The sequence below is a fragment of the Carettochelys insculpta genome, chromosome 27 (genome assembly GCF_033958435.1).
Source record: "Carettochelys insculpta isolate YL-2023 chromosome 27, ASM3395843v1, whole genome shotgun sequence".
Classification (NCBI taxonomy): Eukaryota; Metazoa; Chordata; order Testudines; family Carettochelyidae; genus Carettochelys; species Carettochelys insculpta.
In genome coordinates, this window is record NC_134163.1 from 5270036 (window position 1) to 5296032 (window position 25997).

A 25997-nucleotide genomic window follows, 5' to 3' on the forward strand; every position below is an offset into this window, starting at 1 on the left:
CAGGGTGAAACTCTCTAGTCTGGAACTCTCTTGTCCAGCAACATCTGTAATCCAGACTGATGTTAGTTAGTCAGATGACCACTTCTCATGGGTGTGGCCAACTTCCTGTGGTCCTATAAAGTTTGTTTCCAGCCACCAGGCCTGGCGCTCAGTGTTCTGTGCCATTATTTAGCTGTAATTTACCCCTCAATGTCTTTTAAAAGCCCAGTAAGCAGTGGAAATGTTGGCAATATGCTGGACAATACTGATCTTCTGTGGTCCGGCAAACTCTCTCACCCAGCTCCAGTCGGGTCCCAAGAGTGCCGGACGAGAGGTTCAACCTGTATTAGTTAATAGTGAGACCTTGCAGAGAACAGCACACCAGAGAGACAGCGTACATTCATATATAGTAAAAAGTCTTTATTAAGAAGGCTTTGAAGTCAAAAAATAAAACTCTTGATACAATTTCATAACCGTCAAGTCAGCTCAGCAAATATATAATCAGTACTTTAGCCACGTAAGGTTAAAGGTCCGTTATTTTCTTTTTAAAATAAAATATATTTTAGTTCTTAAAATTTATTCAATAAAGTACATATTTTCCTATAAATTCCCTACATATACATAAGAGGTAAAAAATAAAAAAATAAAACTAAAAAGAAAACCAAAGAGGCAATTGAAATCATCTTTTGTTTGTGACATGACGTGCTGAACTGCGCCCGACCATCACGCATGCCATCTTCCCCACAGCCCCACCAACTTGCCTGTCCTTCTCAATGCATTCTGGGCAGTTTTCACATTGGCAAAATAGAAGACAAACATTGTGTTACCAAAAAAAAATATATATAGATAGATAGATAGATAGATATATTTATAGAACCGTCAAGAACTGTCCAAAAATAACTACATACAAAAAAAACAAAAAATTAATAATAATAAAATGCTTTTAAAAAAAATAAAGACAACCCTTGTGTGTCCTAAAATAAAAAGTGCAACCGGACCTTTTCTTTCAGTTTATTTAACTTTGCAAACTGAATACTGTTATTTGGAAAGAACTGGTGAAGAACAGCTGCTCTTTCTCATCCCCAGCCTCCACACCTGGGTTCAGAGTTAAAGCTATTCTGTAAACATTTGATTTTTTTTCCTCCCCTCGGTAATTTCACCCCTTCTCTCCTGTCATTATCCCACTTGTCCCTTTTTCTCCCCACCGCCCCCCCATGATCTTCCTTCCCAGCAAGAAAGTCTTTCCCCCTCCCCCACACAGCCCCAAGCCCAACCCTTAAATAAAAAGGTTGATTTAAACCATTAAAAGTTCTTAAAAAGCTGTGTTGTAGGGAGGGGCGGGGGAGGGGTAGCAGACAAGCTCATCTGCCGTGGGCCAGACGACTAGGAGAAGATGTGGATGGCTTGCGTGGCTGGAGTGTGGCAGGCAGGGCACTCCGGCTCGGCTTTGCCGCAGATGCGGATGGCGCACTCCATGCAGAAGAGGTTGTGGCCGCAGGGCACCAGGGCGGCGATGACCTCACTTTCGAAACACACCATGCACTCCCGGGAGCTCTTGCGGTGCCCATCAGAGCTGCTGGAATCGGTGGGAGAGCCGGAAGCACCGGAGATGCTGCCCGGCAGGGAGGAGGAGGACGAGTAGCCCGTGCTGTGGGAGAAGGAGGAGAGGGAGCCCTGGGTGGGCAGCCAGGACAAGGTGCTGACAGGGTCGCTCTGGATGCGGCGGGCGAGGGGGTGCTCTTGGGTGACGCCGCTCTCCGGGAGGGTTGGGGAATGCCGGGGCGTGGCTGTGCTGCTGAAGCTGCTGTTGCGTCTCTGGGAGCTGCTGATGGATGAGCAGCTGCTGAAGGCCTGCAGGGGGTTGGGGCGCTCCAAGGGAGACCAGATGGTGGTGGGCGTGGTGAGGTCCAGGGCCAGAAAATCAAAGCCAAAGTCGTCTTCGGAGCCCAGTGGTGCTGTCGGAGGCTCGCTGAAGCTGAAGCTGCTGCCGGAGCCATAGGGGCTGGTGGGACTGGCATCAGCCACCCGGCTGCTGTAGTAGGACTCGGTGGAGGTGCTGCCCAGGGAGCTCAGGCTGTCGTTGCGAAGGCCAGCAGAGGGTCGGCGTGTGGGGTGGGGGGCTTTGGCCCACAAGCTGGCTGTGCTGCCCAGCAGGTCGAGGCAGACGTCAGTGCCGTTGGAGTGGAAGTCATTGTCAGTGTTCACGTCGATGAAGGAGCCTGTCCTCATGGTGATGTGGGCTTCAATCTCCTCACGGGCCCGGTCCACATTCTCGGGCATCCCCGTCACCTCAAAGACGGGTTCTTTGTCTCGGCTGGGTGTGACAATGTATGTGTGTGTCTGCTGCTGGATCCTTTTGATGGTGGCCCCCTTGGGTCCCACCACCAGGCCCACCACGCGGTAGGGGACTCTTACTTGGATGGTGGTCTGCCCAGGGAGGTTGGGGGGACCCTGCATGGTTCCTGGCAGGCCGTTGACCTTGTTACGTGTTGCTCGAATCATGGAGAAGTGTTCAGCCGCTGAGAGGATCTCCCTTTTGGCCATTTCCACATCCTCTTTCCTCCCGGTCACGATGAAGATGGGTTCCTCCCCTCTGACTGGCGTCTTGATGTAGGTGTTGGTTTTAGCACGCAGGGCTTTGATTTTACAGCCTGGAACACAGGGAGGCAGAAAAGCAACATGGTAAGTCCCAGGTATAAGCTGGGAATCAAATGCACCCAGCTGCCCCTGTTGCAAGGAGGCTGGGAAGCCAGCAGACCTGAGAGGATGCAACAATTTGCACCAAATTCACAACTAGAGCAAGGAAATGTTTGACAGGCCGGAAGTGACACTGGAGGTCTATGGAGTGGGAGGAGCTAGCATGAACCACACAGGCCTCCTGCCCTCTCGTCATCACATCTGCCAAAGCAGGACCTGGCAAGGGCTCAATTGTACAAACATGACATAGATGCGCCCTGCCCCACCCCGCCCCGCCCCACACAGCTCCTTATCAAGGGGTTCAAGGGGCCAGAGGTGGGCACATGGTGAAGGGATGGGGGGATGAAAGGGACAGAGACAGACAGGCCTGCCTCAATTAGGAATCACAGCAGCCTAAGGCGGTGGCATTCCCCCTTGGAGATGAATTGGCAGGAAACACCCTGGAGTCACTTTTGTCTCAGAGGCAGGTTTGCGAAGGTGCAGAGAAGTGACCACTTGTGTTTTCAGTTCCTGATGCACCTTTAATGGGGCAGCCAGCACTGAGCTGAAGCAGCCTGCCACGAGGAGCGCTGCAGCGACACCAGCTGGAGAATGCTTCTGTGACTAACAGACAGGGCAAGCGTGTGTGTCTAAACAGAGACCAGGCAGGCTCGGCAGGAGAGGAACCTGGCCACCTCAGCTCCCCGCAGCTGCACAGCTTCCTATTCAGCCCCACACACGGGTCATGGCTGCAGCAGGGAGGGACCTCTCTACAAGCGCTGGACCTGCCAGGGCTTGCAAGGGGGGCCCCCTCCCCATCAGCTCCAGCATGGAGCTTTTGCCTGTGTAGAAGAGGAAAAGGGGCCCTTCCTCGTTGTCCCCAGCGGGGAGCTGCCCGGTAAGCCCCAGCCCCAATTCCCTGCCCCTTCCTGACTCTCCACCCAACCCTGAGCACTCTACACTCCAAACCCCTCATCAACCAAAGCCCATTCACCACAACCTCCTGTCCTTGCTCTGAGGTCCTCAACCCCAGCCCCACCCTAGGGCCCACACCCCCAGCCCTCACACTCCTGCACCCCAACTTGCTGCCCCAGCCCTAAGCCCCCTCCCACACTCAGGACTGTCTTGGCCCAGCCCCGCCACACGAGTTTTGTTGCACACACCAATATGCAGGTGATCTGTTGCATGTCACCTTCATGTCACACGTCACCTTCACAAAGGTGCACTAAAAAATTCATTCGGCTCAGGGTGGGACGAACAAGTGGGAACTCTGCCACCTTTCTTTCCTCAGCTGCCTTATGATGACGTGCATCACTGCTAGTCTCCAGCCACAGTGTCTGGACACACACACCGGGAGACTCTCTTCCCTTCTTCCTTTGCTTTCCATCTAACTATGTCACCCGTTTCTGCCGTGGAAGCCAGGCAACATGCCTCTACTGAGTCCTGGAGGGGAGCCCACGTTAATTGGGGCAGATCTCAGGGCCTAAAGGTGCAGCTCTGGCATGGGGTATGCAAAGGGCTGCCAGGGGTACATCACCTCACCCAGACATTGGCTCATTTTACTACAGGCCACATGGAAAGCACTAGGGAAGTCAGCACAGACCGACGTTCCTTACGCAGCGGCTCGTCTGTACTGCTCTGTAGAGCACTGAGCTGGATTTATTTGGTAATTCTGGGATAGAATAGAGTCCTTCTGCCATTGCCAGCCCCAGTGCCCTGTGACACACCTGCGGTTTTCGATCTGATTCTTCAGGGAGGTGAAGATGGGGAGGGGCACACAAGACAAATCAAACTCAAAGGCTAAGTCTGCACTAGCCCCTTTTCTTTTTGAAAGGGGCATGGTAATGAACAAGGGTGGAAGATGCTAATGAGGTGCTGCCATGAATATGCAGTGCATCATTAGCATAATGGCAGCTGCGGTGATTCGAACGTGCCGCTTTCAAATCATGCACTGCCTGCATAGACAGGGGTCTTTCGAAAGGACCCCCCAGTCTTCAAAAGCCCCTTATTTGTATTTGGTTTCAGTAAGAAGGGGGTTTCAAGGACTGGGGGGGTCCTTTCGAAAGGTCCCTGCTGACACGGGCAGCGTGCAATTCAAAAACGGCACTTTTGAATTGCAACAGCCACCATTATGTTAATGAGGTGCTGCATATTCATGGAAACGCCTCATCAGCATCTTCCGACCTCCCTCATTACCATGCCCCTTTCAAAAAGAAGGTGCTAGTGTAGACGTAGCCACAGGGACAAAGCGGCCTGGAAAGAATGAGCATGGCTGCTCTAGGGGACAGGATGTCGGCCTAGGACTCAGGAGACCTGGGTCTGCCACCAACCTGCTGAGCAACCAGCACAAGTTTCCATCCTGCACGTGTCTCCTCCTGGGGAGAGGAAGGATGGGTGCGGTGTACAGTCAGGGTGCTTAATGCACACCTGGAAAGCGCTTGGAGACTACGGCGAGCAGCTTGGGGTAATGCGCCTCTGGCACAGCTGGGTATCGGACAGAGAAGCAGCTTCCTCCTACCCACACGGATGCTGTTACACTGACATAATGCAGGCCTGAGCCAGCACACAGCAGGGCTTATCTTGGTGTTGGAACAACTGTGGTTCAGCAGATGCACCAGCCACAAGCAGGGGTCAGTCTAACACTCCTACATTACAGCTTTGAATCAGGAGAAATAAATCATCAGGAGAGTTTATATAGGGCTAGTTTTTCCATGTAGACAAGGCACATGATACTAAGCACAGCTGGGAAACGTCCTAAGCTATCCAGAATGCGTAAGGAAAGATGTGTGCCAGGCTCCTGGACCTCCTTGATCAGGAGGAGAGGGTCAGATCATTCCTCCTGCATGGAGGCCCCAGGACTCAATGGGATGCCACGGGGCAGCCACTACACAGGCAGATGCCGATGCCACACAAAGGATTGTGGGCTAAGATCTGACTGTACCAAAGCACCCAGAGACTTGTAATGTTTAGAAAAAGACTGAATTGTACTGCACAGGGTGGAAAAGGGGATTTTTCCTCCCTCACCATAGACCTGGCAGGGACCCTGAGATGTCCTCAAGCCCAGTCCCCTGCCCTCACAGCAGGTCCTATCACCAGCCCGGACAGACTGTGTGTGGAGGCTGCTCGATGCAGACAGACCTTGGGATTCTCTGGCTCTTGCTAAGTGCCAGCTAGCAATGCCCAGACTGTCCTTCTCAGTGCTGTAATGACAGCGAGTGAAACAGACAAAAACTTGTTCACTGCAAAGAGTTCAGCTCTTGGGTTGGCATTATGCACATTTGGAGGCACGAGCCCCAAAGTCCCTTGGGGGCCTAAGCTCCAGTCCACGGCTGGCCTGGGGCTATGGCTACTGAGCAGAACCCAGAGCAGCTGCCAACCGGATTGCAGAGTCGCGGCGGGTTTCAGCACAAGTTCCAGATTCAACGCAGCTGACAGCTTGTGAATTGCTGCTTTGCTGGGCTCCTCCCATCCCCCTCCTCTAGTGTTCGGAGGGCTGGTACGTCAGCTGCGTGGTGCACCAGGGGGCTGACACTGATGTGGCCGGATGGGAATGATTTTGGAGGGGGAATGTGGAGGAGAGGCAAAAGAAAACCTGCCTAATAGATGCTACTGGATTTTACTTATGGAAGCTGCTCAGTCGGGAGGACAAGCCAATGGGTCCTCCCTGCTAAAAGGAGTGAAGATTTATTGTACAGGGGCCCAGTTACCGCCGTTTGGAGGGGACCTCGCATGCTGTCTGTGATTAGCCAGAATGGCCAAAGGGCTGCGCTTCTGGGCTCAACCTGGAAGATGCAGCCTATTCCCCACTTCCCAGCTGCTGGGCTCTCTGGGCACAGCTACACTCCGGGGCACATCGAGACTGTTGGAGTCAATCTTCCAGGGTTCGAGTTAGCACACCTAGTAGGAATGCACTAAATCAAAGTCAAGAGCTTTTCTCCAGTCGACCTCCTGCAGCGGGATTCCACCAGAAATTCAACCTAAGGTAGGTCGGCTTCAGCTATGCAAGTCTCATATCAGGTCGAATTTCTTTTCTAATGCTGAGCAGTCCCTAGTCTGGTGGCCTTCAGGTGGCACTGTAAGAATGATACAACACTGCCCCATGGTCAGAGGGCCCAGGATGATGAACACCCATGACGTAGGCTTTGTTTCCTTTGTCACTGGGGCTTTTTGGGTTCCAATTTAGCTGGCTAGAGACCACGTCACCTGCTGGGTGGGTCAGTGTGGCAAGGTTTATTATGTTCAAGAGGGTCCTGGTTGTGTCTCCGAGATGTTGTCTCTCCTGCAGCCAGCTCCTTCTGGCTCCAGGCCCCCCTCTGGAAGATGACAGTCACACTCTGGGTGTGGAGGGGCAGGTGGGCCAGTAGGCCTACAAATGCCTTTAACCTGAAGATCTCAAAGCTGTTGCCATCTTAGGAGATATTCGCCTGAGTTTATCAATGGGGAAAGGAACGAGCAGACCGGTTAAGAGATGCTGCCCAAAGTCACACCGGCAATTAGTAGCAGAGTCAAGATCAGAAACCAGGCTGCCAGACTCCCAGTCCCACTCTGGGACCACTCAATCACACAGCCTTCAAGAGGCATGGCTGGCAGAGCATGGACCCAAGTCTGAGTGTCTTTGGGCTTTTGTTACTCCTGGTCTTAGAGAAAGACTCACATCCCCAGCACACTCAAGTAACAAGTTCACCCTAATCTCACAGTGTACAGTAAACCCCTCAATCCCTTGCAATCCAACAGGTTGGGGGACCTGGCACAAAGGCCGGAATGAGAGCAGGGGGCCTTCTACATTTCTGAGCAACCACATGAAAGAATTATACCCCACATGGTCTTTGCTTTGCTCCTAGCAATGAGTTCTCAGCACTGCTGCAAGACAGCTATGATGCTGTGTATTGACATGGAAAAGAACCTACCATGTGCAGATGGCTGGGTGCATCTGTACAACAGCTTCACTTCAATGCAGCCATCTCACTGAGAGAACGTCTACACTCACTGGAAAAGTGACTGCTTCAAGGTCTGGGATGTAACCCCCTAGAAGCAGGAGTGTGCAGAGTTCAAAGGGCGCACAGAGCTTCAGGCCAGGAATTTCAATAAGAATTTTTCAACCCCAAAACTATTAGTGGTCTCTCTGCCCCCATTAATACAGAGCTGATCTGAAATGAGAAAAGGGAGCTGCATCTCAGCTGTTACACCAGGGAGTCTACACCAGGATAAATCTGAACCAAAATAGTTCCTCCAGCAGCTGAGATCAGAACCTCTCCCTAAGGCGGACAATGTTCTTTATACAATGTGCTCGCTGGACATCCCTCTCCTAGGAGCTGTGAGGGTGGTTCTTTGCAACGGGGCACTTCGGGCAAGGGCTTACACCTGCACAGTGTGTGTAAAAGACTGCTGTGGGGATCAGGCAGCGGTTTACATTGGCTTTGTACAGGTGTAAGCAACCGCAGGGAAGAAAGACGCATGCTCACACTCTAGCTGAGCTTAAAGCTGACGCTAATGGATACATGGTGGGGCTCCGAGTCTGGCTCATGCTCCTATGGAGATGACCCTCACACCTGGGATTGAAACATTTCCCTTAAAAACAACTCTTGTGGGTCGTGGGAGCATTAAAAACCTACACAGGAGCTTCTGAAAAGCTCAGCAAGGAATTATCAGCTCCAAAGTGGCAGCGGCTGGGGCAAGAGGGCCACTATGTTTGCACAGTGCTGGCCACGCTCCCAGTAGCGCACTCATGGCTGTGGGGGATGCGCTGCCTATTGTTGTGACCCAGGAACGGTGCCATTCCTCACACCCAGTTTTGGGTCCCCAGTTACAGAAAAGATGGGGGCTAACTGGAGAGAAGCTAGCAGAGGGCAATGAAAGTGATTAGGGCTGGGGGAGGGGGAACATGACCCATGAGGAGAGGCTGAGGGAACTGGACTTAGGTAAGCCAAAGAACATTAGAGTGAGGAGGGATTTGGGGAGGTCTAGGTTGGACATAAATGAAAACTGTTTCCTCAGGAGGGTGCTCAAGCACGGGAATGAGTTACCCAGGGAGGTGGTGGAATCTTCATCCTTAGGGATTTTTAAGGCCTGGCTGGGCAATGCCCTGGCATCATCTTCATCATCATCATCATCATCATCAATAACTGTGGGCTCAGTGCCCATTGGTGTCTGATGCCTCTCTCACTATTTCCTTCCATCTTTCCCTGTCCAGTGCGGAGTGGCTTAGTTTCTGCAGACTAGCTCTGCACCAATCTCTCCATTCTCTGTGGGGTCTGCCTCCTATTCGAACCATCCATTATGCCACATACCAGGGTCTTGATTTTTCATTCATCGTTTATTCTGCAAATATGCTCAAATAGTTGTAGCTTCCATTTTACAACCTGCTGCAGCAAGTTCTCTTTCAGCTGTATCTTTCTATATAATTCCTCATTGGTGACCTTCTGCATCCATCCTATTCTCAGAATCTTTCTATAACAACTCCTTTCAAATGTCAATATTCTTCTTTTCAAATCTTTCGTGATCACCCATGTCTCACATCCATGCAACATGCTGCTGAATACGTACGTTTTCAAGACGCTCAGCTTTGTTCCATCGCCTTCAAACTTGTTCTTGCTTTTGCTAGTCTAGTTGCTATTTCCTTCTTACAGTCTAGATCATACGTCTTGTTGCTCCCCAGATATGTGAACCTCTCTGCATTTTCTAGTTCAATACCATTCACACTGATCTTCCTTCCTATTGCCTTATCTCCATTATTTTTGTTTTATCGATGTTCATAATCTGTCCGTACCGCTTCCTTTCTTTCTTTAACACCCGCACCATTTTCGCTAGTTTCTGGTGGGGATCATTTAGTTGGGGTTGGTCCTGTTTGAGCAGGGGGTTGGACTTGATTTCTTACGCTAGTCTCCAGCATACACATTGCATCAATGGGGTGCTTATCACTGGAAGCAAAGGAAACAGGTGCTATTGCTGGGCTCCCCTGGGAGCAAATGGAGGGGAGAGTTTTACACAACTGCTCCAAAATAAAACCACGCTCTGCTCCCAGGGCTACATCAGAAGGTGCGATGGGAGGTTTCATTCTGAGACTGATAGCAAAACCCACTCTCTGATCTGGGACAACGTACCTGAGCTTCCATTGCCACCAAGGTAAATCCCCGGTTCAAGTTAACCCCTTAAGAGTGACTAGGAAACACCCTTCTTTGGCTAGATAGCACTGCTGCATGCGGGAGGCATCCTATCCCCAGGGCAATGCCCTTAGTGCTGTTGGGGTCAGAGGGTTACAGCCTCATCCGCTGAAGAGCTGAGCCCCACACATTCATCTGAGGCCAGAAGGGACCATTAAGATAATCTGTATGCAAGCTTGCCATTATCACTCCCCACCCCATTACAGACAACACGCTAAGATTTAGAGGGACAAATGACTTGCCCAAGTCACAGCATGTGTGGAAGAGCAGCTACTCCAGGACTCCTCAGTCCCAAGCCAATGCCTAGACCACAGGACTCCCTCCCTGTTAGAGAAGTCAAGACTCCCAGGCATACCTAGGAGTAAACCTTGGACCTCTGCAACAGGAGATGAGCATGATGCCACTAGAGACCGGGTGATGGTGTCAGCATTGCTATTTTCTTGTCATGCACCTTGGAACCAATGCTGCAAACAGCGGAGCAAATCAGGATGGTCCAGATCCTGGTTACTGTTGTACTGGAGCCATATGGATTGGTCCTTCATGTTCCCTTCTTCGACTCAATGGTTCATCCTGGTGCTGAGGCCTGGCAAGATGTAAAGCTGACAACAATTTCCAACAGTTTCAGGAAAGGCAAATTTGTTGAGCCAACGGAAGGTGTGTAAGATGAGGATGTTGTAGATCCTGATGAGCCCTTGAATGATGTTTCACTGTCAGTCAACATGGGGGTGGAAAAAGACGACTTAGTAGCTGCTGTGGCTGAGGATTTGCTCACATTCAGAAAGCGACCTGATGGGGAATTACTGAGCTGCTGCAAAGCCAGAATAATGAGCTGGTGTTGATGGAATATATCACAGTCAAAAGGATAACTAACAGAGTGAGGATGCTTTTGATGAAGTTCCACCTCCAACAAATGGAGCTGGTGAAGGTTTTGAACAAATGTTGGCACTTTTAGCAGCTAGGTACGCTTTGTGACAAGGTCTACAGGTGTCTGGGACATCAAATTCCATCGTCATATCAGAATTGTGACTAAGAAGCTGAGCAAATTGAGAGAGAGAAAGAGAGTTCTTTCATCTGAAATGAGTGTATCCATTTGAAAGTAATGTACAAGTAGACACTGCATACACAGAATGCATTCTGATGTGGAACAATTCTTTCATTCAGGGTATTGCATTATTATTTATTTACTTTACAAATACCCTTATCCAGGGTGACCGCATGCATACAAGCATTATAGTTAACAGCAAGCATAAAAAAAACGTTTACAAGAGTGAAGCAGCTCTGTTTGATGTCATGGCTGATGTTTGCTCTCAAAACATAAAAATAAGACTGGACATATTTATAATGTTAACTCAACTTTACCACTTTATGGACACAATGTGTTAGCAGCTACAAATGCAGAAGACAGCATGTGCTTAATGTACAGCATGTATACTCATGATATACTGTAGTGATAATAATAAACATATGTTGCACTGTTACAATTACAGATTGTCCGTCTGTTCTGGAGCTATTTTATACATCAGAAATAACTAGCTGCCTTTGGTCAGACCAAATTCCCTGTAACAGCAGCAGCTGATTAGGAGCACCGCAGCAGAAGAGCACGGGTATGGTGCAACTAGGACGTCTCTACTGTACCGCTCTAAGTAGATTGGTGCAGTTAGCATGGCATAGCCCCTTACTGGGGACACAGTTATAAGGGAATCAGTATCATCCATTCATGTACAGGAAGAGAAATTAGCCCCATCATTACTAGACACCTTTCTACTCGTAGAACTGCAGCCACACAGTAGAACAACACTGGTAAAACAAACCACACTCTGAACTGTATACAGTCTGTGAGCCAGCCCCTTAGATTCCAGTGGGGGTTAAGAACGTGCAGTGGTGCTGTGCTGAATCAGGCCATTAGTAAAGGGCCAGAGAAGCATTTGAGAGGGAGCACCCACCTTGCAGAGAGGCAGCTGCTAAGACACCTGATGAGCAGAGGAATGGGTGACCTGGGCATAGAGATGAGTGGCTTTTAATTTACAACTTGCAAGGCCTAAAAAGCATCCAACCCTGTGCACCTGTGGATTTCAGTAACTGCCAGAAACCAGCCACCCTCCCCCACAGGTACTGAGACTAGCACTGGGCAATGTGCACAGGGAAATGGTGCAAGGCACGGTTCCAGAGAACAGCCCCAGATAGCAGCATGTTCTGGACTCCTGACCTGGCACAAAAATAGCCATGGACTGCAGCTCCCACTGCTCCAGGCACCTGGAACGGCAGCCGTATCCGGATGGAATCTTTGCTCCCCAGGAACCGAATAGGGCAGCAGAAGGCTAGAAAGCACTAGGGTAGGGCAGGCAGAGATGCGAACGGGCAGGAACCCCCATCTGGCAGGAGAGTTGTACTCCTGGGGAAAGCACTGGGGAGGAGGCTGTGCCCACTGGGGAGGAGTCAGTTACAAGCCAGTAACATTCCCAAGGGGGTAGCGTCACCACAGTCAGTATTTACTATTTATATTGGTAGGTCTCCTACTGCACGAGACACTGCACAAACAGAACAAAAGACATCCCCTGTGTCAAGGAACTCAGTAAGAGGTACCATGTTGCTACACAGTATTAACCTGGAACAAAGCTGTGCTTCTCTGAAGGGGCAGCCATGGGGCAGGGGGAGGACACAAACTTTGTTACAAATCAAACAACACAGTTACATAGACGGGTCTATTGAGAGAGAAAAGCAAATCCCACTCAGCCTCCAGGGACACGTTCACAGGCGTTCCCCTTTGTAACGCCTCTCTTCATTCCCCCTTGGTCTGACGACCACACTGACAGGTTTCTTGTCTCTGGTGGTTACATTTCACTTCAGTGTCTTCTTAAAAAAGAACGTAAGAATGGCCACACTGGATCAGACCAAAGGTCCATCCAGCCCTGCGTCCTGTCTGCCAACAGTGGCCAGTGCCTGATGCCCCAGAGGGAGTGAACAGAACAGGTAATCAAAGTGATCCCTCTCCTGTCAGCCATTTCCAGCCTCTGACAAACAGCGGCCAAGGACCCCATTCTTACCCATCCTGGCTACTAGCCACTGATGGACCCAACTTCCATGAATGTACCTAATTCTTCTGTGAACCCTGATCAAATCCTGGTATTCGCAACGTCCTCTAGCCAGGAGTTCCCCAAGTTGACAGTGCAGGGTGTAGGGAAAAAAACAACAAGTGAGTAACTCTTCCTTATTCACTTTCTCCTTATCAGTCATGATTTTGCAGATCTCTATCACATCCCCCCTTGGGGTATGTCTACACAGCAACCTTCTACAGCACGTAGCTATTTCAAAACTCACCGCCTACACACAGAGCCCATTTCAAAATGGAGCCATTGGACGCATTATGGCTTATTTTGAAATAGGCTCTATTCCTTGTAGAATGAGGTTTACCAACTTTGAAATAAGCCAATGGCTATTTTGCAATTATTTCTAAATAGCCGTTGTGTTGTGGAGACACTAGGATCGTTATTTCCAAAAAACTTTGCTGTGTAGCCCTCCCTTTAGTCTCCTCTTTTCTAGCTGAAAAGTCCCAGTCTTTTTAAGCTCTCTTCATAGGACACCTGCTCCAAATCCCTCGTCATTTGTTATCCTTTTCTGAACTTTTCCAATATTAATGTTATTTTTTTTGAGATGAGGCAACCACATCTGTATGCAGTATTCCAGATGTAGGTGTACCACGAATTTATACAGAGGCAATACGATATTCTCTGTCTTCTCCTCTCTCCCTTTTTCGATTCCTAACATTTTGTTTGTCTTTTGACTGGTGCAGCACATTGAGTGGATGCTTTCAGAGAACTCTCCCCAATGAATCACAGATTGCTCTCCAGTGGTTATAGCTAAATCAGTCCATCATTTTGTATGTATAGGTGGGATTATTTTTCTACTGTGCATTACATTGTATTTATCAACATTAACATTCATTTGCCCTTGTGTTGCCCAATCACCTAGTTGTGTGAGATCCTTTTGAAGCTCTTCACAATCTGCTTTGTTCTTAACTATCTTCAGCAGTTTAGTATCAGCAGCAAATTTTGCCACCTCACTCTTTACCGCTTTCTCTAGATCATTTATAAACCAGTTGAATAGGATTCATCCATGTACGGGCCCTCAAGTGACACCTCTCTCCATGCTGAAACCTAACCATTTTTTCCTACTTTGTTTCCTGTCTTTTAACCAGTTATCAGTCCATGAGAGAACCTACCCTCTTATCACACAACCATAGAATCATATGTACTACCCAGAGGCACTGAGACCTCATCTGGGGTGAGTGAAGTCTCTGCTCAACAGCCTCAGCTGAGAGCCAGCTGGCCTTTAGGTCATGTGGTAGAGTACAGCGCTTCAGACCCTCTGCTCGCAGGTTCTATTGCTGGGGCCGGCAACCCAGGTCTGTCGGTGTTACACATAGAACAATACAGCTGGAAGAGACCTAAAAAAGCCATCAAGTCCAGCCTCCTGCCCCAGGCAGGACCAAACCCATCAGATCAGCCTCGCCAGGGCTTTATCGAGGCGAGACAAACACCTCCAGGGATGGAGACTCCACTACTTCCCTGGGTAGACCATTCCAATGCTTCACCACCCTCCTAGTGAAAAGTTTTTCTTAATGTTCAACCTGGACCTTCCCAACCGCAACTTGAGACCATTGTTCCATGTTCTGCCATCCATGACCACTGTGAACAGCCTCTCTCCAGACTCTTTGCAAACCTCCCTTCAATAAGTTGAAGGCTGTTATCAAGTCCCTCCACAGTCTTCTCTTCTGCAGACTAAACAGTCCCAGTTCCTTCAACCTTTCTTCATAGGTCATATGCTCCATCCCTCTAATTATTTTGGTCGCTCTTTGGTGGGCCATCTCCAGTGTGTCCACATCCTTCCTATAATTGGGGGCCCAGAACTGGACACAGTCCTCCAGATGTGGCCTCACCAAAGCCGAATAAAGAGGATTAATCACTTCTCTGGATCTACTGGCAACGCTCCTCTTGATGCAACCTAATATGCCATTAGTCTTCTTGGCTACAATGGCACACTGTTGACTCATGTCCAGCTTCTCATCCACTACAACTCCCAGGTCCTTTTCTGCAGAACTACTTCTGAGCCAGTCGGACCCCAGCCTCTAACAATGCTTGGGATTCTTCTAGCCCAAGTGCAGGACTCTGCACTTGTCCTTATTGAACCTCATCAGATTTCTTGCAGCCCAGTCTTCCAATTTGTCTAAGTCAGTCTGGACCCTATCCCTACCCTCCAGCGTATCTACCTCCTCCCCCCCAGCTTAGTGTCATCAGCAAACTTGCTGAGGGTGCAATCCAAGCCCTCATCCAGGTCATTGATAAATACGTTGAACAGAACAGGACCCAGAACTGAACCTTGGGGCACTTCACTAGAAACCGACCGCCATCCCAACATCGAGCCGTTGATCACTACCCGCTGGGCCCGACCTTCTAGCCAGCTTTCTATCCACAACAACTTACTTTACTTAAGAACCTTTGGTGTGGGACCTTGTCCACGATTATTGATCCTCTCAAAGCACTCCAGCAAATTACTAAAGCAGGATTTACCTTTAAAAAACCCATGTTGACTCTTCCCTAACATTACGTTCACCTGTGTGTCTGACAGCTCCGTTCTTTGTTAGAGTTTCAATCAATTTACCTGGTAACGAAGTTGGACTTACTAGCCTGTAATTGCCAGGATCACCTCTAGAGCCCTTGTTAAATATTGGTGTCAAATTAGCTTTCTTCCAGTCATTAGGTACAGAAGAAGATTTGAAGGATAGGTTACAAACCACAGTTCATAGTTCTGCAATTTCACATTTGATTTCTTTCAGCACTCTTGGATGAATGCCATCTAGTTCCTGTGAATTGTTATTGTGATGTTTCTGCCCAGGAGAGATTCACATGCCACCTAGCTGATCAGCAGAGCACCCACAGCAGGCTGCATGTGTTTCTACTGGTGGTGCACATCTGCACATGTCTTGGTGCATGTAACAAAATTTATTCCACCCATGGATGGAAAAAATATAGGGAACACAGCTGGAGGGGGAATTAAAAGTCTCTCACTTCAAAGCACCACAAAGGTAGGAAATATCACCTCCCCATCATTTCTAGTCAGCTTGCGTGGCCATGGCTGCAGGACTGCTCCCAAGCATTGTGGCCTTTGCTCTGTAACCATAGTGTCTGTGCTCATACACTGAGTTTATTGCTCTTGGCTCAGGATTGGGCTCGAGGAGAAAGCTGGAGGAAAGTAACTGACTGTTAGTCACACTGCACAGCTTATCAATAATTCAGTTCCACTCCCCTCCGCCCCCCCGGCTGTCATACACGGCCACAGGCAAGAACGATTTGGCTTCAGCCTTCCTGAGCTCTGTCGTCACTGGCAGCACACACAAGCCCCTCCAAACGCAAGCCAGAGCTGGGTTACGGGGCAGAGGAAGCATGCCATCCCCATCCGACCTTTTGCTCTCTCCCTAGGAAGCTAGCTAGACTGGAGGGAGGGGATATCGGTTCAGCCCCATCCCTTCTGCCTTGGCTTGTGATACTGCTCCTGGGTTCATTTACAGCTGGGTCTCCCTGTTCCTGCCTTTGGTCTGGCCAAGCCCCTCTCCACTCTCTCATCGCTCTAGTCACTTGAGCTCCTGTCCCACAAGACTCCACATGAAGCCAGCTGACTCCCCAGTAGCCCATCAGGCAGGGACTGGTACGCATCAAAGCTGCAGTTACCTCTAGTCCAGGGGTCAGCAACCTTTCTGAGGCAGAGGGCCGAAATTGGACAGTTTGACCTCTATGTACAGCCTGAGTGCCAGTGATACTTCTAAAAATCACTAATAGTCCTACTTACATCATCTTCCTTAATAAATACATTAAGATGCAGAGCATTGCTCTGTAGGTGGTGATTGGTAGCATTAGCTGGTCTTTTGCTAATCCACAGCCAGCCTGGCTTTGAGCAAGCTCCCAGGTGCATGGGGAGGTGGGGTGGGGCTGAGCTCCCACCTGATGTGCCGATGAAAATCGGCTCGCATGCCATTCCTGGCACCTGTGCCGGGAGTTGCTGACCCCCTACTCGAGACAAAACACAACCCACCTACAGCACTGCTATCCCAAAAGGACAGGGTTTACCTGCCAAACACTGGAGCACTAGCAGCTGGGACAGCCCTTTCAGATCCTCTAAACACACCCTGGCCTAGGAATTGGCCAGCACAACCCAACGAGTTGGGCCCATGGCTCTCTTGGGTGAAAGAGGCTGAGTTAACATTTCTCCAGTTCACTGGCTGCATACGTCCGACCTACTTCCCCTAATCCAGGTCTCACACCACCACCAGCATTACAGAGCTTGCAATTGCTCGTAGAACAGAGCAAGGCTAGCACAACAGGTACCAGGGCTAGCTGGAGAGGAGGAGAATGACCACACTTAGCACTTCTATTGCATTCTTCAGCTCCAATGTGCTCTGCAAACAGTAAGGAAATCATCCTTACGCCATGCTGGAAGACCGGCATGCACAGTACCACTGTGCTTTCCAAGATGAGGCAGGGAGACTAAGCCACTTGCTTAAGGCCACAGAGGAGAAAGTCAGGGTGTGTCTACGCTGCAAACTAGGCCAGGGTATGCTACATAGCAGCTGGCCCCTGCTGGCTGACTCAGGCTCATGCCGAGCAGCTGTTTTACTGCTGCACAGATGCCAGGCATCAAGGACCCTGCAAAGCGGAAGGGTCCCAGTGCTTGGGTTCCAGCCCAAGCCAGGAAGTCTACATAGTAATGAACAAATCTGCCGGCAGGGTCAGCCACAGGCTTCTCTTTGCTGAAAGCATATCCAGCCCTAGCAGGAGCATCTAGACTGCTATTTTTAGTCCTGTAGCATGAGCCCAAGCCAGTTGGCGCAGGCTCTGAGATGTGTTACTATGGGACGAGGGCAGGATTGCAGGGCAGACACACCCTCAGCATGAGAGCTGAGATTTGCACCCACATAATGCAGTGAGCAGACCACTCTCTAACAGCACAGGAAGTTCTGACCCTGAGCCCAGCTCAAGGGCAAGACACATTTGGGAAGGGAATTTCAGAACAACATAAAGGAGTCTGATAAACCACAACTTTTATCTGACCCAAAGAGGGCAAAGGCAAAAGGAAGAGCTCAGTTAGGACTCAAAAAGGAGATGAACCAAAAGGCAAATCATTTGTGGGTCTAGGAGAGAGCAACATAACCTCACTCCTGTCAAAGCAGAAGTTGGGACTCGTGGCCTTACAGTATGTTCTCAGTGTTGGAACAACTGGACTCCTGGTGCGAGGCCAGACCCCCTTTTCTGATACCTCTTCTCCAAGGAGCTGTGCAAACATCAACTCTTCACCAGTTCCTGGGGAGATAAGAACGGTCCCCATATGGCGAAACTGAGTCCTGAGAGAGGAAGTGAGTCACCCAAGATCACATCATGCCAGAGCTAACAGAATCTGGGAATCCTTTCCTTGCACCAATCAATAGCAACCCAGCACCTAGCTGGAGATAGGGGAGATCAAGACCGTGGGTCAGAGCCTCTGAGAAGGGTGGGGCACCAGCAAAGCCACCTCACATAGTGCTAGCAGCATGGGCACCAGTCCACCACAGTAATCTCCACCAACCCCTCTGCTCTAGTACCCACATCCCCGCCCGCAGCATTTCTGTAGTACTGCTACGTTCTGGCAGGTTCGAAAGAAGTCTGTATTACCGCAGTTAATGCACTCAGAGCAGAGCTTCATACAAAGGGTCGACCGCATAAACCCTCTCGGCTGAGCTGCCTTTTGGTACCAGGTGGGCCACTCAAAGCAATAATGACACAGACGAAGAGGGGAAGGGACCTATGGTAGCCTTTTGCTCTGGGATGGGTGGTCCATCCCACTAGGCTAGAGGAGGGGCCTGAACAGTGCCCCCCACTTCCCAGAAGCCAAATAGTGCTCTGGGGTGGGGGTTGCTTGGTCTCATTTGCTGAATGACTCATTGGTTTTGGTAAGCTCAGGTGAGGAGAACCAGTCGGAGGTGACAGAGGAGATGCAATGCTGTCCCCAATACAGCCCAGCCCCTCTGGGTCACTGACAGCACCAAGTAATAATCCCTTTAAGGGACTTGGAATACTTCAGATTGGTGCAACCACAACTAAAAACCGTGCAACCTAGGAGTGGCCTTTTCATTCCAGTTACTCCCCAAAGTGCTAGGTGCTCTTCACACATATGGGAAGGCACAGCACTTGCTCCAAAAGCTGGTGGGAAAAGCCCTTCCAATGCACCTCAGTCCAGACATGCAGCTCCCCACTCAGTGCTAGTCTCTCCCTGGGATTTCCCCTGCCCCCCGCTCTGCTGAGGCACTTCAATTCTGATTGTTCCCCGCATGCACACACTGACTGATTCTGCACCGCACAGTGAGTGTGTGATGGGGCTTCAATGCCCGATGGCTGCTTTTGCCTGTGTCCCTTCCACTGCTCTTGACACCTCCAGAGGCCAATGGTGCACTCGTTGGAAGTATTCCAGAGAAAAAAGCACTCCCCACAGGACACCTCACACTTTTTCCTCATTAGAACTGATTCAGGTACCAAGGGGACAGTACCCTCATGACACACACCACTAGATCGCAGAAGGAACATACTGTAGCCATAGCACTTCTTAATTCAGGCTCTGAAAGACTCTCTTCAGGTCCTATAAAAGTCAGGTAATGTCTTAGTTTTAGTTTCTTCATCTGTAAAATGGGGATGGTGCAATAAGCTGCATGAAGGCCACATTCTGTGGTGGTCCACTCATCTAGGGTTACCATATTTGAACGTTCAAAGAGAAGTGTTTCAGTATCTACCAACCCACCTTGTAGTAATGCACTACATATACACTATAAGACACTGATACAACGTGAGTTGGTAGATATTGATACAGATACGCTCCCTCTCAGGGGTGTCCTCTTTTTTGAATGTTCAAATATAACAACCCTAGCTTCCCAAACTGGGGAGTCTGAAAACAACAGTTCTTGTCCATTACTTACTGTGTGACTATGGGCCAAAGAGTTCCCCATTTTACGGACAAGGAAACTGAGGCAAAGAGCTGGGGTTTCTCCCAGCTCCACCAAGACATCAGTTGCCTATAATAATTTAGCCCAGACTAGGCACTAAAGCAAAGGTTCTCATCTGGGATTCAGGGCACCCTAAGGGACCGTGAGAACAACAAGTCCTGTGGCACCTTATAGACTAACAGATATTTTGGAGCACAAGCTTTCGTGGGCAAAGACCCGCTTCATCAGATGCATGAGTGGGAGGCTGGTTTCAGAGGAGTATTTAAAGAGTGGGGTCCCAGTAAAAGTGAGGGCCAGAGCTGACAAGTCAGGGTAGAAAAGGCCCATTATCAGTAGTCTGTATGAAGAGAGGAAAAAACAGGTCAGATAAGACAGGGGGGACGATCGGCAGGTTCCAGTGGGCCATCATGTAGGGCCAGCATTACACTTGCAAGTGCTCAGAACTCCCCCATGAGGCTGAAGCTAAAGCCACTTATTTTTGTGGGTGGACATTATGACATAGGGCCTGGAAACTGCCTTTCCTGCTACCCCTAACACTGATCCTGGGTTTTATCTGCAAAAAATCAATTGTTGTGGCAGAGTTGGGCTGTGCAGTTTTTATAGCGGGGCAAGAGGGAAGACGGGGAGGGATTTGCCAAAGAAAAAGGTGCAGAATCCTTACGCTAAAGGAACAATGAGAAATCCTGCTGCACCTTACAGACTAACAGATCTATTGGAGCATAAGCTTTTGTGGGCAAAGACGATGCATCTGATGAATTGGATCTTTGCCCACGAAAGCTTATGCTCCAATAGATCTGTTAATCTATAAGGTGCCACAGGACTTCTCGTCATTCTTGCAGATACAGACTAACACGGCTACCCCTCTGATACATGCACTAAAGAACACTGGCAATGGATCTTTGCTACTTTCACCCCAGTTAAGCAGGATTACCAAGTAAGAGAAAGCTCATCTGCTGGGACAGCCTACTGACGTAGCCTTAACCTTAACAGAGAAGCATATTCATGACTGCGTGGTGACCAAGGGATTTAGGTACTCGATTTGATGTAGTGCTTGTGTTTCGCAATGACTTTGCAGCAAACATAAAAGAACCCCAGGTCACTGTAGTTCAGCACAGAAGCCAGAGTCATTTAAGAACCACACAGCTCATCCCTCTGGTGGAGCTAAAAAAGGCTCAGAGATACTTACACAGGGGCCACAAAACCACAGGAGCACGCCTTGTCCTCCCCCAAAAGGGCTGGGAGAACAGTAGAAAGTTACATCCATGGGGCAAGGTACAAGACAGCTCTGCACAGAGCCAAGAACTTCAGGCCACCTGTGAACTTGATGCAAGACCAGAGGAAGCAAAGTCCCCTTTGTGCATTTCCTATTCTAGGGCTGGATCAGATCTAGTTGGGAGATGCTTCCAAACAGTCCTAACTTGCACCAGGTGTCTCAGGGGCTTTTCAGATGGTTGAAAATAAGCAGGGCACAAAGATGCCCCAGTTACCTCCCCTCTGCCCTGGAAGTGTCCCTAACATGCCCCTCAATGGGCTGGCACAGAGACATGGCAGCACCAGTGTGACAGCCCTGGCATCTTTGTGCAGGGGAAATCCCTCAAGGACTGGCTCTGCCAGCCCTACCACCTCTTTATGCCAACAAAGGAGTCACGTAGCGGAACTGAACAAGGCTCAAATTCCCTGGAAGAGCCAGAAGATGCCGGGGAGGGGAGGGGAGAGAGACAGGGAACACCGAAAGAGGAAATATAACATTTAAAAAGTGTTTAAATATTTACCCTGAGATTTACCCTGAGGTGAGGGAGTCATGGAAGCAACTATGTTCTGTTAGGAGCCCAAGTTTCGATCCCATTTCAGCCTCTGCACGTGCTGTTCCAACCCCTGCACCCACCCCATGCCACTTATAAAAAAAACCACATTGCTCATTAATGCCCTTGCAGTTTATTAGCATAAAACACCCGTTTGACAAAGATCCAGGCTGCTCTCAACACCAAGCACAGCCTGGATGACTAGGAGCACACAGCTGAAGGAGACGCAAGTTTTACTTAATAAGGGTTGTTGAGACTCAGGATTGGGACTTTTCTATAGTTAAGTCACCCAAGCAGACAGCATATCTGAGCTGCTGAAAGAGGATGCAACTCTACTTTGGGATCCTAATAGTTAAGAAACAGAAAAGAGCTATTAGATAACTGAATCTAACCGTTAGGAGAGGCTAGGTCAGTGATTAAGTTGATACTTCCTGTAGCCTTGGCCAAGAAGCCACAATATCCTGCTATCCTCTGACCCAGGAGTCAGTTAACCAGGTATCATCCTTACAGCAATCACGCCCACTTTTCGCTGCCTCCAGGAACAGAAAGGGAACCACGGAAAGTTGAGTCTGAGCATGAGCAGTTGGTATAAATTGGGATCCTCTGTGCCTGGACGTGGGTTGGAGCTCTGGGAGCTGGCCAATGGGAAGCAGAGAGTATGATGTCATCATGCTAATCACAGCATGGCTCTAGCTAACAAAGAGAACAATGGGGCTGCCACACTATCCCACTTCCACCCATGAAAAATGCCCCCAGGCCTCCCAAAGGCTATCCATTAAAAGGAAATGATCACCAAGCACCCGATACCTACAAAAACAGGCAACAGTCAGAGTTGAAGGCAGACAGCTAGGAAGGAAAGGCTGCCCCTCCAAGCCAGGAAGGCTGGAGGTCAGCTTGCAAACTGGCAAGATTCACATCAACACAAGGATTTTTGATACTAAAAATACCCATCTTATTTCATTTGGGGGTTTCTTTAAAAAGCAACTTGAAAGACTAAAGGATATTTTTATTTTAAAGAAACAAAACCCCAGCCGGCCCACACGGTCTCTCAAGCAATGAGGCGTGCCCTTGTGTCCTTTTGTGACAGATTTTTTGCAGCCAAGGATCCCTACCCCCTCCATAGCTACTTCATATCTCAAGCGTTTAACATATTTTAAACTAGTAGATGAAATGAAGACTCCAACTGAGATCAAGTAAGTCTCTGATAGTAATAATTACCTAAAGAACGTGTGTGTATACATCAATCAACCAAACAAATGAAAATATTGCCATTATTTTGTGGTCATTTGTATTTTACAATCTATTTCCACAGATTTGAGATGTCCAGTAAACATGAAAACTTTGTCCATGTGTATCTATGTAACAGACACACCGGGTACCAGGCTTGGATAGTTTAGACAAGTGAACTACAAAGCAAAACGTTGAGAAATGTGGAGTCATTTTAAAATGGCACACAGGGAGAGGGCTTGTTCACGAAACACGATTAAAAGTGTCCCTCTATACAGAGTTAGAGAGGGTTATATTTCTAGCAAGTTTCCACCTGGCACTCCTCAGCACAAAGAAACAAAAGACAAAAACTGACCCAGATAGAAACTGGGATGGGCCAGTGCATCTCATACTTTCTGATTGCTGGATTTTTGGTTACTACCCCCACACAGATGACTGGGGGGAAAAATCCCAAACCAAAAAACACATACTTCAGTACATGTCACGCCTGCCCAAAAGACGGGCCAACACCTTTCTAACTAGATCCTGGTACAGAGCAGGGGCCCAGGAGATTATAAACTACCGGGGTCTCAATTTCTCCCCAAAGCTACCAATGTTCCTAGATCACGTTATTCCGACGCTAATTATCTGTCTCAGGTGTCTTGGAGTTTCTCAGTTGGTACAGAGGGAATGTTTTAAGTGTCACATATCTTCTGCAGACCCCCGGGGACTTGCATCTCCTCCTTCCTCCATTTTAGAGGGAATGTTCCCGAAGACCCCAAACCTGGCCCGGATCGGAGGGACTAAGGGGGTGCCCGGCGCGGGGGAGGCAGCCAGGGTGTAAAACAAAAGGGAAAGAAGGCCGCTGAAGTTTACCTTGTCTCCCCACAATCTCGGCTACATGTTCAGAGCTGGGGACAGGGACACACTCAGTCATGTTCACGCTCTTCTTCCTGCTGCCAATGATGCTCATCTGCTCGGCCAGGGCGTCGTGGTGGGGCTGGCCCAGGTGGGGGTGAAAGTTGCCGAACACATCTGGCGGGGAGGCGGCGCTGCAGGCGGGGGGGCTCACCTCTGGATCCACCACGGGCAGCCCCCCCAGCAGCCCCACCCCCGAGCCGGGGTCCAGCTCACTCAGCCCTCCGTCCCCCTCCGCCTCCTCCGCGCCGCCTTCGCCCAGCGCCCGCTCCTCGGCCGCCGCCGCCTCCTCCAAGCCCAAGATGGAGAGCTGGTCCAGGGCGAACCTCAGCGCTGCGGCTGCGTCTTCCTGCTCTGGCTGCGGCGGCGGCTCCGGCCCCGGCTGCCCGGCGGCGGGGCGGCTGGGCGGCGGCGGGGGACTCCGCAGCCCCAGGCAGGGAGCGGGGCAGCGCGCACACTCCCCGCTGCCCGGCTGGTAGATGGAGCCGGGCATGCCGGAGCGCAGCGCCCGGTCCCCTCGGCAGCGCCGGCGCCTCGAGCCTCGCCTCCTCCTCCCCCCCGCCGCCGCCGCCGCCGCCGCCTTTGTGTGCTCGCCCGCCGGCCGCCTGCATCCAGCGGCAGCAGGGGGACGGGACGGGACGGGGCGGCCGCGAGCAGCGCCCCCCACCTCCCCGCGGGCCCCGCACGTCAGCCCCAGCCCAACAATGGGGCCGGGCCGGGCCGGGCCGGGCGGGCGCATGCGCGGCCCGCACTTCTGGCCCATGTGGCCGGGCCGGGCTCGCCAGCCAACCAGCGGGACCCGCCGAGCCCGAGAGCGGCGGGCCAGGCGCAGCGCCTCCCTTCCCGCGGGACCGGGACACAACAGGCGGCTCCGCCCCGGCGGCAGGAGAAAGAGCGAGGGAAGCCGCCCGGCGGCGCCCCGGAGCCGGGGTGAGCGGGCTGCAGCCTTTTGCTTCCAGCTGGAACGGGTCGATCCCCCGGGGAACGTGACCAAGGGGGAGGAACGGGTGAAAGACCAGCGGGGGGTGGGGGGGTGCTTAGGGAAGTTGCTGAAGCAATGTGGGAAATATTATTTAAGCATTCAGGGGAGTGTGGGGAGGACTCCATGACCTCCCGAGGTCCCTGCCAGGTCTAGGATTCAGAAGACAGGTGAAGGACAAATACAATACCTGTCTTTAACAATGGGCACAAAGCGCACCAGGGGAAGGATAGAACGGTCAGCCTAGATTAACAGCAGGAAAGAGACTGACACAAATTCCAATCATTCCCTTTGAAAGCCCTTAGATCAGCATTTCTTTAACTTTTTGAGACCAAGGAACATCACACAATATTTTTATGTGGAACACCTGTGACCATTTTCTTAACAAAAATTGTTAAATCCCCCTCCCAGAAAAACAAACCAGCAACCTATAGACCAAAACCAAAATGGAGTAATTTAATCAGGTGTCATAGTAATGAAGAATATTGTATCTGGTTTTAATAACAGAAAATATAGACCATCAGTGCATGCTATCAAAAAAAGTTCCACAGAACATAGTTTAAGAAACACCGCCTTTGATAATACGGTTATAAAGAATAGTCAAAGAGGATTTGGCAGGAACAAATAACCTTATTTCTTCTTCTACAGGATGGCTGCCCTTGTGGCTAGGGGGAAGATGGAGTCCTGATATATCATTTCGTGTAGCTTTTGATAGTCACATATGCTAAGGAAACTAAGGCAATGTGACTTAGATGACAATACTTTAAGGTAGGTACACACAAGGTTGAAAGATCCTACTTGAAGAGTAAGTATAAAGTAGTTCACTTTTAAACTGGGGTGGATTCCACAGGAGTCTGTCCCATTCAGTATTTTCATTAACAGCTTGTCTAAGGCAGCAGAGTATGCTTCCAACATTTGCAGATGACACCTGGCTTGGAGCGGTTGCTAGCACTTTGGAGGATAGAATTAGAATTCAAAACCACCCTTGACAAAGTAGAGAACTAAGCTGCTGTTAACAAGGTGAAATTCAGTACAGACAAATGCAAAGTACTACACTTAGAACAAAAAAATCAAAGGCACAGCTACAAAATGGAGAATAACTGCTTTTGGGTTTTGTAATCTGGAGATCATAATTTGAGAGTTAACAGTATGATGGAGTTGCAAAATACACTACCACCATAGAATGTCTACAGATGTGTGAAAGACACAGCAGATAACTTCTGTACTTAGCACCCAGAAGGCCTCAGCTGGAGCAC

At 49.9% G+C, this 25997-nt stretch overlaps 1 protein-coding gene across 1 annotated transcript; it reads right to left on the reverse strand.

Moving 5' to 3' along the window:
• Positions 1–384: 384 nt before the first annotated feature.
• MEX3D (mex-3 RNA binding family member D) lies at positions 385–24540 on the reverse strand. The gene is made up of 2 exons (XM_074978105.1): positions 23721–24540; positions 385–2630 (listed from the first exon to the last, which is right to left on the reverse strand). Exons 1-2 carry the CDS (start codon positions 24523–24525, stop codon positions 1363–1365), a joined length of 2073 nt encoding a protein of 690 aa, XP_074834206.1. The 5' UTR covers positions 24526–24540; the 3' UTR covers positions 385–1362.
• Positions 24541–25997: the final 1457 nt, after the last annotated feature.